We start from the raw sequence: 14029 nt of genomic DNA on the forward strand, positions 1-14029 counted from the left end.
ACACTATTTTCCGAAAATGAATCAACTCTATCTAGCTCCTAAGAATTGAGATTTTCCTTCTATATGAATAACAGTGGATTTGTCAAATTATTCAAATTGTATTTATATCTACATATGTAGTACAGTTTTGCCGATAGTTTAGTTGTTGGACATGGCATGATTCACAAAATACCTTGAAAATGGTTTCGCCAACACACAAACTATCGGGAAAGGTTCAAATTGTCGGCGTAGGTCTTAACTGTCGGCAAAGGGTTAACTGTCGGCGTAGGTCCACCATTTGGCAACACAAAAAGTGTCGGCGATTCCTTTAACTATCGGTGAAAGTTTCGCCCATGGCTTATAGCGCGACTGTTTCTAAACTGTCGTCAAAACCTTTCGCAAGAGGTTATCTGTCGGGAAAGGTACCCTTTGTCCACTATAAAAAGTGTTGGCAAAGGTATGTTGTGTTATAGTGGATGCAACATCACCACAGTGAACACAAGGTACTGGCTGACGTCTACTATATCCCAAAATTGAGAAGCAACATTGTTAGTTTGGGTTAGTTAGAAGAGAAGGGTTTTGAGGTCTCTCTGAAAAATGGAAGAATGCGTGTGTTTGATCAAGAGCACTCACTGTTGATTTCTACCCCTAGAACTGCTAATAGGCTGTACCTTGTTAAGTTTGGATTGGTTCCTCCAGTTTGGTTACTTGCACAGTCTGAAGATGAGTCATGGCGTTGGCATGCTAGATTTGGGCATCTAAATTTCAGAGCATTGAATGATCTCAGTGCCAAGAAAATGGTAGAAGGTATGCCAACTGTTAAAAAGGTAGAGAAGATTTGTCATGGGTGTGTTATTGGGAAACATCACAGAATTCCTTTTCGTCAGGTGTCAGGCTATAGAGCAGAAAAGGGACGAGAACTTGTACGTGCTGACTTCTGTGGGCACATTTCTCCCAAGACACTAGGGGGTGCATCCTATTTCGTGTTGGTAGTGGAAGATTACAACAGGTATATGTGGGTGGAAATGCTCAAGACAAAAGATCAGGCTCTAGAGTGTTTCAAGAAGATAAAGCTTAGAGCTGAAATGGTGAAATGGAGTCTGATGGCAAGTTGAAGGCCATGAGAACAGATAGGGGGGGGAGTTCATTTCCAATCTGTTCTCTATTTTCTGCAGTGAAGGTGGAATCAAGCATTACACCACTACTCCTTATTCTCCCCAGCAGAATGGAGTCGTAGAAAGAAGAAATCAAACTGTTGTTGAAATGGCTAGGTGTATGCTAAAGGCAATGAAGGTTCCATCAGAATTTTGGGGTGAGGCAGTGTGCACTGCTGTCTATGTACTGAATAGGTCACCCACTAAAATCCTGAACAGTAAGACCCCATTTGAGGCTTGGCATGGGAGGAAACCCAAAGTTAGTCACCTAAGAACCTTTGGTTGTACTGCTCATGTGAAATTGGTTGGTCCAGGTCTGAATAAGTTATCTGGTAGATCCATTAAAATGGTCTTTATAGGCTATGAGTCAGGTACTAAAGGCTACAGATTCTTTAATCCTGTCACAAGCAAGCTGGTGGTGAGCAGGGATGTTATCTTTGATGAAAGCCAGCCTTGGGATTGGACTAATGCAAAGAGCAGTGCCAATCAGCAGACAGACAACTTTGTTGATCACTATGAGTTGTCTGACGAAAATCTGACAACAGCAGCTGATGCAGTGCCTAAAGCTGTAGCACCAGGATCTCCTGCTGTGCAAGCAGGAGGGGAAGATTCAGCAGCTGGGGGTGGGGTTGTGGATCCTCAAGAAGCAACACCCATCCATGTTGGCACCCCTGGCTTAGCTCAAACACCTCAACATGGAATGCAGACACCATCAAGTCAAAGTTCAGATGAAGGTCCACAGAGATTCAGGTCACTGATTGAAATATTTGATGGAACTAAAGAAGTGCATGACTTTGAATACAGTGGTGTTTGCATGCTAGCTGAAGATGAACCAATCAGTGTGGAAGTAGCTCTTGAAGAAAATTGTTGGAGAGAGGCAATGAAAGCTGAGTTAGAGTCCATTGCTCAGAACAAAACTTGGGAAATTTTAGATTTGCCCAAAGATCATAGGGCAATTGGCCTCAAGTGGGTGTTTAAGGTGAAGAAAGACCCAGCTGGGAATGTGGTGAAATACAAGGCCTGGCTGGTTGTCATGGGTTATGCACAAATTCAGGGGGTGGATTATGATGAAGTTTTTGCTCCTGTGGCAAGAATGGAGACAGTGAGATTGTTGCTGGCTCTAGCTGCACAAGGGGAGTGGGAAGTGCATCACATGGATGTTAAATCTGCTTTTCTGAATGGAGATCTACAAGAGGAAGTGTATGTGCATCAACCACCAGGTTTCTCTGATCCTAAACACTCAGGGAAGGTTCTAAGAGTCAATAAGGCTTTGTATGGCCTCAAACAGGCTCCTAGAGCCTGGAATGCCAGACTTGATCAAGAGTTGTACAAATTGGGTTTCATCAGAGGTATAGAGGAGCATGCAGTTTACAGGAGAGGGTCAGGCAATTCACTTCTCCTAGTTGGGGTGTATGTAGATGATCTCATCATTTGTGGGCCAGATAGCAAAGGCATTGCTACATTCAAGCAACAGATGAAGATGAGTTTCAGTATGAGTGATCTTGGCTTGCTGAGCTATTATCTAGGCTTGGAGGTGAAGCAGAAGCCCGGTGAAATCATTATTTGTCAAAGTGCTTATGCTGAAAAAATTGTTGAAATCTCAGGTATGAAGGGTTGTAACCCTGTAGACAAACCTATGGAGTAGCACATCAAGCTGCTGCCTGGCAAGCCTGAGTTGGTGGCAAATGCAACTAAGTACATGAGTATTGTTGGCAGTCTCAAATACTTGGTGAATTCAAGACCTGATCTTGCTTTCTCTGTTGGGATGGTTAGTAGGTTCATGGAGACACCAAATTCAGACCATTGTCAGATATGTTGCAGGAACCACAGAACTTGGCTGCAAATTTGTCAAAGGGCAAAGTTCAGAGTTGTTTGGTTTCACTGAAAGTGATCATGCAGGAGATATAGAGAAAAGGAAGAGCACCACTGGTGTTGTGTTTTTCTTGGTGGAAACATTGTGACTTGGAGTTCACAGAAACAAAGGGTGGTGTCGAGTCTGAGTACATTGCTGCTGCTACAAGAGCCTGTCAGGGAGTGTGGTTGAGCAGACTGTTAGCTGATCTGACCTGTTCAGAAGTGAAGAAGTTCAAGCTTTTCATTGACAACAGGTCTGCTCAGGAACTAAGCAAGAACCCTGTGTACCATGAGAGGACCATTAGATCAGAGAGTGTGTTGCCAATGATGTGGTGGATGTGGTATAAGGACTAATGAAATAAATAGTCGAGTTTTGGTTATCTCATGTTTTCTCTGTCCTACATTCTAGAGCAACCGTCTTTATTGGCTTATATCTCTGATTTTGGATGATAAAAAATCATGAGAAAATTCTGGACAACAGTAGACTTTAATATCTTTCTCCGATCGCAAGAATCACCCTGATAGCTATTTTGGTTATGGAGTTATAAAAATCACAAGATGATGCACTTGTGCTGTCTAAAGCCTAGAACAGTTTCGGTTGTGCACTGTTTGCGACTATCTAAACTGCAGAATTTGGAAAAGTGTTCTATAAAGACGTTGTGGAGGATTTGATAAGTTTTCCAACGGTATAAACTAGAACTTAATTGGATTAACAGAATGAGATTTACAGCTACTTTACTGCGCTGCTGTTTTTCACCCCGCGAGGAATTTCAGATTTCTTGTCCTTGCCCATACAAAAGAGTATCATTGGGATGTCAGAACGTCTTGATACTAGTTCGCTCATCTAGAAGAAAGTGCAAGCTACCCTGTTTGATCTTTTCTTAAGGGGGTAGCTAAGTTGAAGGATTTGTAAGATGAAGTTTCTTACATTCTAGCGCTTCATTTGGAAGTATCAGTTATCTCTGGGGTTTGGTCTTCTCTTGTCTCTATTGCCATCAATCATATCTTGTCATCTCTTGAAGCTACAATTAAGGATGTTATGAACGACTATGTTCTAACTGATACATGTTGAAAACAGATGGTTGCTACCATGAGAAGGTGCTTTTTGGGTCTGGCCAACTTCAGAGCGCAACACAACACTGGTGGGAGTCTTACCAGTATGGACATCCCAACAATGCTGGACAGATCACCAGGAAGGAGTTTAGAGAGAGCTTCAGGTCCTACCATCTCCCGTTAGGTGAGGTAGAACTTAAGCAAGAAGAGTTCCTCAACTTGAAGCAAGGATCTATGATTGTGTGTGAGTATCATGACATGTTCACTCAGTTGTCGAGCTATGCTCCAGAAGAAGTGGATAATGATGCTAAGAAACAGAAATGCTTTTTGAAAGGACTAAATGATGGAGTTCAATTGCAGTTGATGACTGTTGTATATCCTAATTTCAAAACATTAGTGGACAGAGCAATTGTAATTGAGAACAAGTGTCGAGAGATGGAAGAGAAGAGAAAGCGTGATCTTCAATGCCAGTTAAGAAATACTCGTCTTCGTTTCGCTATACAACCAGAATATCAGTCACACCATATGAATCTGCTTGGAAGCAATGACCAAGATCAGTATCAGCATCCCCATGATGAAGTGCAGCATTTTAGTTCTCAAGAGCCATGTCTGTCACCTCCCACTATCACCTTGATGAAGACAAATACTTCTACTGGTGAGGAACATTATGATTGTGGTGAAATTGAACACTATAAGAACGATTATCTTGAGAAGCTTGCTGAGAGTAATCAAAGCCAGAATCGATAGCAGCAGGAGCTAGAACAGAATGTCTATAAGAAGCAGGTGCAAGAAAATAAATTAAGGTGAAAGTACATCCCTAGAAGTCTGAACAATGTGGATATGATTACCACTCAGGACGTTGTTTATGGTTTGCTTGCAGTAAGCTCAGCCACTGCTATGGGGTTGTTTGACCCTAGTGCCTCACATTCATCTCTAGGGAATGTGTGGAATATCATAAGATAACTATGCTTCCAATGAGGAGACCAGTGATGGTTAACTCTCTAGGAGGAGTATTGAAGGCAGACCGCATATGCCCAAAAGTTAGTCTTGACATAAAGGGGGTAAGAAGCGAGGCAAACCTTGTTGTTTTGGATTTAATGGACATTGATGTTATCCTTGGAATAGGATGATTGTCTGCACACAAAGGAGTGATTAAGTATGCCCAACATTCGGTGCTTCTAATAACATCGTTAGGAGAAAGAATTGAGTATGAGGGTATTCAACCTGCACCTGAGGAATATGAGAATGACCTATTAGAAGGTGTATACTCAGAGGATGTATATCACATAAGGGCTTCATCATCTATAGTAAGTATCTTTTGCTCGGTTGATAAGTTATTGGATCATCTATGAGGAATGGATGCATTCGTCATTATGGATCTACAATTCGAGCTATCCTCAGTTGGGAGTCTGATCTTCAACATACCTAGGACAAGTAGGCGTTGATGACATAGGAATGAGATATCTAATAACTACAGATGGTTCTATAGAGTCTCAGGAAATCCCATTGATATACTAGGCATGACAATAAGGTTTGGGATTGAAGAAAGTTAATGATGTGATTGGAATCCACTCGAAGATGCGAGCGGAATTCAGAGTTTTAATAATGGGGTTTGGTTAGAGGTTCAAGGGAAGTTTATCCAAGGCCATCAAGATATTGATAGTATTACTGGAGAAGGTTTTAAATTCGTTTGGATCAAGAGACCTCAGCTAAGTATTTAAAAGGAGTGAAAAAAGGGGTTGGAGTAAAACCTATGTATTAGCTTTGTCAGATCCAAACAAGAGCTTTATATCCACTAGGATGCACCTTATCAAGGTGTGGGATGTGTCCTTATACAAGAAGAAAAAGTAGTAGCTTATTCATTAAGTCAACTAGGGAAGCGTGGGTTGGATTACTCAACATGTTATGATCTGTAGTTATCCATTGTGGAGCATGAAGATACTATCTATTTGGGCCTAAAAGTGACATCTAGGAGGATCACAAGAATCTATAGGACATCTTCATTAAGATGGTCTTGAGCTTGTGATATCCTCGTTGGAATGAAATTAATTATGACTTGGTAAAGTGCTATCACTTCGAGGAGCAAAGTCATGGCCGATGCCCTTAGCAACGGAGAATTGTGCTAAGAAGGTTCGGGTGACACTAAGGACTACGAATTGCATTCAAGGTTCAAGCAACTTAACTGGAATCATTAATGTTTTGAAGATTGATGGTAGAATCTCTTTCTGACCAAGAAAGTGAAAAGGCTCTGTTGGAAGATGAATATTTTAAGAAAGAGAATTGATAGTATGGAGTAAAAAGGAAAGGTGGCCTGGTGATTGGAGTTACCTTAGTATTGTTTGGAGTATCTATTAGAATCTTGTAATTAGTTTGGCAAGTTACTTGGAGTAAGGTTAACAGGTAAGCAAAGTAAAGAAGAATCCAAAGACGGAGTATCCCTATCTCCTAGTCAACGTCTTCCGAATCTCGGGGACGAGATTCATTTTAAGAGGGGTAGAATTGTAACACCCTAAAAATTGTTTTTTTTGAAATAGGGTGAAAAAGATTTAATTATTGCATTTTGTTCCATGAAAATATAGGAAAATAAAATTTTTCATTAAATTAAAATTTATCATAAGGTAGCAACATGTTTGTGCATACACGCTGCTGCATATTATTTTGTATTGTGTGGTTTGAAACCAAGCTCCAAAATGATTCAAATGGATTTGAAAATGGATTTGCAAAAACATTTTAAATAAAAAGAAAAAGACATTTCCTTTTCCCTCCCTCACCCTACCTGGCATTTGGCCCGCTCAGCCTTGCTTCCCTGCATGGCCCACCTGCTCTCTTCCCTGTTTCCCAGTGGCCCAGCTAGCAATCGGCCCAACCAAACCGCGCCTCCCCTCTCTTCTGTCGGCCCGCTCCCCGCCCCGTCTCCTCTCCGCTCTCTTTCACTGACCGATGGGCCCAGTGTAACACCCTAAAATTTGCAACTTTGGGAATGTATTAAAATCGATTTAATTACGAATTTTTGTGCACATAAAATATAGGAAAAATATTTTTCTTTCATTATATTAAAATTCATCATAAGGAGTTACAACATGGATGAGCATACATGTCGATGCATTTGATTTATTGCAGTGAGTGGTTGATTCCAAAATTCAAAATGAATTTAAAATGGTTTTGAAAATGAATTTGAAAATGAATTTGAAAATGAATTTGAAAATGACTTTGAAATAAAAGAAAAGAAAAATAAAAGAGAATTTGAAAAATTATAAAGGGTTTCAAAAGTTTTCAAAATGAGCAGTTTTGGGACATGTCGTACTCAACAAATATAATATGGGGTTCATGAGGCTCAAAAGGCTGACACTGATTTAACTGCGGTTAGCTTTTAATGAGTCATCTTTTAGCAATTGGGTGCCAACAAGTTTATTCACAAGCCCATATAAACACATGATCAGGTAAACATGAATAATGAATAGCATAAACAGTAATCATTAGTGAGCATCTTTATCATCTGTATCATCAGTGTTCATCATCTATTCCGTAAATGTTCTAAGGCCGCTCGTGACCGTTAGCACGGCAGATATACCAGTTTTACACTATGCAGAGGTTGTACACTTTCACTGTGAGTCATGATTTACCCTTTCGCGCGAGGTGATCAGCCTCTTGACCCACTACCAAGGAAGGTCGGCAGGGTTAACTATGAAGCCTTTTAAAGGTTTGTCTAATAAGTTAGGGCCATTAGATTCACTCGTCAAACAGATGTAGAGCCCCCCTTCCCGATGGCACAATGACGCGTAGCCTATACACAAGGGGATAGAGGACGCACTATACCCGATTCTTCAAGCCATTCTTACGCCAATAAAGGTAACCACTAACAAGCTAGAAAAAGTTCTCATACTGAGCTAAAGTAAGAGCCATGTAGCCCTCACAGCTGTACTGTAAGTCTCGAATGATCAGTTACAGATAAGTCCTTAGGGAGAGAAATCTAGAGCACCATAAAATAGCCCAATGCTCTAGCCCCCTTGTTCCATGTTGCTAAAAAGCATCTTTTAGTGTTTATTGCAAATACCATTAGTCAAGTTATAAGATCATGGTTGTAGTTGAGCACTAGCATCATACTACCCAATGCAATAACCCAAAGGTATCAAGGCACAAGGTACAAAGTACTAGGAAATCCTTAGTGGTAATCAAGGTAGACACATGCAGTATGAATTAAATAATTAAAGGTGTATAGAACAACAAGGAAGATCCCATGCTATACTTGCCTTAAACTTAGATCCTTCTTCTATTGAATTATAACCTCCAAAGGACTTCTTCTGGATCACCAACTTCTTTTATATCACCAACGCAAAGCTCACCGACTGGACATGATCATAAAGCACCACACAAGCATCCATGCAATCATACACGAAGCAAACAATAGATCTAAATTAGAACAATACACCAAACATAATAAACAACAGTAAAAAGGTTTTAAAGATGTTCTACACGTTACTATGAACACACAGACGCAAAAAGCACGTTAACCAGAGCTACAGTGTAAAAGATACATCTACCGATAGATCCGTTTCGAAAAGAAACTATAGCCTTTATTTATTTTAATTATAAAACATATATAAGATACTTTAGGGAAATATCTAAATTGTTTTAAGCCAAATTATATTTGTATGAGAAAACCAATATAAGATTAATCTTATTTTATTTACAAAAGACAGAGGTGAAAAGCCTAAGTTGCTTTTAATTGAAAAAGTAGCTTCATATAGATTAATCACATTACTATTTTATTCAAAAGCTCTAAACATGATAAACAATGTTACTAACATGTAGATCATGTCGTTATGAACCTAACGCAACTTGAACGGATCAAATCAGAGTTAAAACGGAGAAGATATGGCCTAATGAAGATAGTGGCAATTTTGTAAATAGATGGAACTTGATTTTCGAATTAAAATAAATAAAATCCGATCTTTAAATCTGGTCGAGGACTACGGGCACTATTTAAAGAAAAAGCAGGGATCCTTTTGGAAGAAACCAGGGACGATGGGTTTATACTTAAAAAGATGGAGGGGGTTTTCTACAAAAGACCATGGCGAAGGGGTAACGGGATCTGTCGGCCGTTGGATCTGACTTGGATGGCTCTGATTAGACAGAGAAGGGGGAGAGGGATATCGTCGGCCAGAACAGTGACCTCGACAACGGTTCCATGGTCGATCTCCGTCGGTGAAGCTCGGAAAGACCCTACGGGGCTCTATTGCTTCAACGGAGTTCACTGGGAGGTAGAGGGGAACAAGGGCGGATCCAACTAGGGTACCGGTTAAAGCAGGGGAGGGACGGTGATGGCGGTACGCGTGGTCTAGCGACTCGGGTTCGATGGCGAGGCTACGGCGATGTCGCAAAGACAACAGACAGCGAAAGAGGGATCGAGGATAGTACCTACAGGTTCCTTACCTTTACGTGAAGCTCGGAAGGCATCTAGTTGACGACAGAGAGCCTTGGAACGATGGCGCAGTGGCGACGGAAAGTAGTGCTAGGGTTGCAGTGTGTGGTGAAGCTAGAGCGAGGCGGCTATGGGCTCTAGGGTATGAGGGAGGTGGTGCGACGTGTGGGGCGCTATTTAAGAGGGCTCGGCGTGGCTTGAGGCGTACTCCAAGATGAAGACGGGGCAGAGAACGACACAACGGTGGAGTCTGGGTCGGCTACGCGAGGTGGGAGACGAAGCTGACCAGTGGGTCCAGGCTATTGGTGAGATAGAAGGTGGGGCTAGGGTGGCAGAGAGAGGGAGCAAGAGGCACTGCGCGGCCAAGCGGCTGTGGGCTGAGCTATGCCTGGGCCGGCCTAAGAGAGGAAAGGGAGGTGGGCTACCGGCCGTGCGAGGACGAGTGGGCCAAACAAATCTGGAGACAGGCCGGCTGCGGCCTATGCCAGTAGGCCGAGGCGAGCGGCCCAAGCAGGGAATGAGAGGGAGGATAGGTAGGCCGGGCTAGCAGAGAGGAGGGCCAGATTGAGGAGAAAGGAATTTTTTTTTCCAATTTCCAAATCTTGTTCTATTTCTCAAATTCAAATGTAAACCAAAACAAATTCAAACATTGTTTCAAACATACTTTTCAAAATGCGCACTTTTGGGAGGTTTCCAAAACTGAACTTTTGCAAACTTTTGAAACCCTTTTTAATTTTTCAAATTCTCTTTTATTTTTCTTTTATTTTATTTCAAAGCCATTTTCAAATTCATTTTCAAAACCATTTTAAATTCATTTTGAATTTTGGAATCAACCACTCACTACAATAAATCAAATGCACCGACATGTATGCTCATCCATGTTGCTAGTCCTTATGATGAATTTTAATATAATGAAAAAATATTTTTTTTTCTATATTTCATGTGCATAAAAATTCGTAATTAAATCGATTTTACTACATTCCCAAAGTAGCAAATTTTAGGTTGTGATAATTCTACCCCCCTTAAGATGAATCTCGTCCCTGAGATTCAGAAGACGTCGGCTAGGAGATAGGGATACTTCATCTTTGCATTCTGCTTTACTCCCTCGGGTAGTTCCATCATGCAGTTCCATCTTCTTGATAAGGATTCCACTTTACTTTGCATACCAGTTGACCTTACTCCTGGTAACTTGCCAAACTGATCCCAAGATTTTGATAGGTACTTCAAACAATACTCTGGTAACTCCAATCACTAGGCCACCCTTCCTTTTTAGTCCACAATATCAATTCTTTTTCTTAAAATATCCACCTTCCAATGAAGCCTGACAAATCCCATGGTCAGAAAGGGATTCCACTACCAATCTTCAAAACATTAAGGATTCTGGTTAAGTTGCTCGAACTTGGAATACAATTCTTAGTACTTGGTGTCACCCGAGCCTTCTTAGCACAATTCTCTGTTGCTAAGGGCATCGGCCATGACTTTGCTCCTGGAAGTGATAGCACTTTTCCAAGTCATAATCAATTTCATTCCAACGAGGATATCACAAGCTCAAAACCATCTTAGTGAAGATGTCCTGTAGATTCTTGTGATCCTCTAAGATGTCACTTTTACTTCCAAAAAGATAGTACTTCCATGCTTCACAATGGATAACTCCAGATAACATGTTAGGTAATTCAACTCATGCTTCCTTAGTTGACTTAATGAACAAGCCACTACTTTTCTTCTCATATTTTCTTGCATAAACCTATACTTTTTCTTCTTGCATAAGAACACATCCCACACCTTGATAGGGTGCATCCTAGTGGATATAAAGCTCTTGTCCTGATCTGGCAAAGCTAATACATAGATTTTACTTCAACCTCTTCTTGGACTCCTTCAAACATTTAGCTGAGGCCTCTTGATCCAAACTAACTTAAAAGCTTCCCTGGTAGCTCAACCAATAATTGATGATCTTTGGATAAACCTTCCTTGAACCTCTAACCAAACCTCATTGAAACTCTGAGTTTCTCTCACATCCTTGAGTGGGTTCCTATCACATCATTAACTTTCTTCAATCCAAACCTTCTTGTTATGCTTAACATGTCATTGGGATTTCATGAGACTCTATAGAACCATCTGTAGTCATTAGATATCTCATTCCTATGTCATCAACGCCTACTTGTCCTAGGTATGTTGAAGATTGGACTCCTAGCTGAGGATAGCTCGAATTGTAGAGCCATATTGACGAATGCATCCATTCCTCATAGATGATCCAATAATTTATCAACTGAGAAAAGGATACTTACTCTGGATGATGAAACCCTTAAGCGATATACATCCTCTGGGTACCACCCTTCTTACCAGATTAACCGATTCTTCCAAGTGAGAGCTAGAGAGCATAACTGAACTTCATATGGCACCTTAAGCATTTGGACCCTTCTTAGATTCAACACGCTTGCCAATAGGTGGCGCTTGTGTGGGTTGTTCAACACTCTTTGAGCAATAATCTGTAATAACTGAGTTTGTGTCATCAAAGCTTGCTCTATAGATGGGGATTTGATGGCGGTGGATTAGAATTGGCAGGATTCCTTCCCAGTGAGAGCTAGAATATACAAAACCACCTTCACTTTGGCTACCCCCTTTAGAATAGATCAACTAGGGGACACACAAAAAAAGGTAGCTTGCACCTTCTACTAGATGAGCTAACGAGTATCAAGACGTTCTGACACCCCAATGATACTCTCGTGTATGGACAAGAACAAGAAATCTGGAATTCCTCACGAGTAGAAAAACAATAGCACAGTAAAACAGCTGTAACTCCCATTCCGTTAATCCAATAAAGTTATAGCTTATACCGTTGGAAAGCTTATCAAATCCTCCACAACTTTCTTATAGAACACTTTTCCAAATTCTGCAGTTTAGGTAGTCAAAAAAAGTGCAGAACATAAACAAATCCAGACTTCAGACAGCACAGGTGCATCGTCTTGTGCTTTGCATAAGTCCATAACCATAATAGATATGGCTCTGGCTTTAGCTCAGTATGAGGACCTTTTCTAGCTTGTTAGTATTTACCTTTATTGGCATAAGAATGGCTTGACGAATCGGGTATAGTGCGGCCTCTATCCCCTTGTGTATAGGCTGCGCGTCATTATGCCGTCGAGAAGGGGGGCTCTAAATCTGTTTGCCAAGTGAATCTCATGGCCCTAATTTGTTAGACAAATCTTTGAAAGGCTTCATAGTGAACCCCGCTGACCTTCCTTGGTAGTGGGTCAAGAGGCTGATCACCTCGGGCAAAAGGGTAAATCACGACTCATAGTGTAAAATTGGTATATATACAACTCTATCCATCTAGTCCTAGTACAGCTACCATGATGCTATAGTGACTAGATAACACAGTAGGGTTGACTCTGGCGCCTGCCCCTGCATGTGCTATAGTACGGCAGGTGAGCCATTCGGCGCTTGCCCCTGCAGCAGCTACAGTCCCACAGCAGGGGGCCTTTATGGCGCTGCCTCCCCCTGCTGGGTGTTCACATAGGGATGCAACAGTATTATCTAACAATCTTCCCCTAATCCTGCTGCTAACCCTACAACCCCTTCCATGCCGATCATCTTCTTCAGCTCTGTGAGTCGAAGACGGCCGAGCGGCTTGGTGAGGACGTCCACGAGTTGTCGACCAGTTTCGATGAACTCGATGACGATCTACCCTCCATCAACACAGTCCCTGAGGAAGTGGAACTTCACGTCGATGTGCTTGCTCCGTTCATGGAGAACCGGATTCTTCGCGAGGGCGATGGCGGGCTGGTTGTCCACCATCAGTGCTGGTGGGTGAGCTTCTACGCTAGTCAGCTCGCCCAGTAGCCGGCACAGCCACACAACTTGGCACGCCGCTGTGGCCACCTCTACGTACTCTGCCTCACATGTAGATAGCGCCACCACCTTCTGTTTCAACGACAGCCATGATATTGGAGAAGACCCGAGGAAGAAGAGCACGCCAGAGGTGCTCCGTCGTCCGTCAATGTCCCCCGCCATGTCTGCATCGCTGAACACAGTGAGCTGCAACCTACTTTCGCCGGTCTTGGGGAAGACGATCCATTGATCCACCGTCCCCTTGATGTAGCGTAGTAGCCGCTTTACTGCAGCCCAGTAATCCTCTCTGGGATCCTCCATGAAACGACTGACATAGCCCACGATGAACGCAATGTCTGGCCTCATGTGGATTTGGTAGCGTAGACCGCCAATGATACTCCGGTAGAGTGTTGCATCCACCTTTGCCGCGGTGCTGGCCTTCGTTAGCTTCAGCCGCTCCTCCATCGGAGTCACGCATGGCTTGCACTCAGCCATGCCGCTCTGCTCCAACAGCTTTGAGGCGTACGCGCTCTGACCGAGCGTGAGTGCCTCCTCCTCCGAGGTAGTAGGAGAGCACGCCGAGATCGCTCATTCAAAAATGAGCCGCCACCTCACGCTTGAAGCTGTTGATGTCCTCCGCACGCGCGCCAGTGATGATCAAATCATCCACATACACGCCGACAACGAGCTCCTCCTTCCCCCGTTGTCGTGTGTAGAGCGCGTGCTCGGTTGCGCACCACTA

The 14029-nt window shown here is 42.4% G+C and overlaps 1 protein-coding gene across 1 annotated transcript; it reads right to left on the reverse strand.

Annotated features, from left to right (window-relative positions):
• Nucleotides 1-12310: 12310 nt before the first annotated feature.
• On the reverse strand, nt 12311-13752 carry LOC136503792 (secreted RxLR effector protein 161-like). Its single transcript, XM_066498759.1, has 2 exons — nt 13213-13752; nt 12311-12352 (listed from the first exon to the last, which is right to left on the reverse strand). Exons 1-2 carry the CDS (start codon nt 13750-13752, stop codon nt 12311-12313), a joined length of 582 nt encoding a protein of 193 aa, XP_066354856.1.
• Nucleotides 13753-14029: the final 277 nt, after the last annotated feature.

Source organism: Miscanthus floridulus, chromosome 14 (genome assembly GCF_019320115.1).
Source record: "Miscanthus floridulus cultivar M001 chromosome 14, ASM1932011v1, whole genome shotgun sequence".
NCBI classification, from domain to species: domain Eukaryota; kingdom Viridiplantae; phylum Streptophyta; class Magnoliopsida; order Poales; family Poaceae; genus Miscanthus; species Miscanthus floridulus.

Coding starts and splice junctions, on each gene's coding strand:
- LOC136503792 (XM_066498759.1), bottom strand. CDS start 13,752: ATGGAGGAGCGGCTGAAGCTAACGAAGGCCAGCACCGCGGCAAAGGTG. Junction 12,353..13,212: donor TCGCCCTCGCGAAGAATCCG/GTTCTCCATGAA, acceptor CCTAAACTGCAG/AATTTGGAAAAGTGTTCTAT.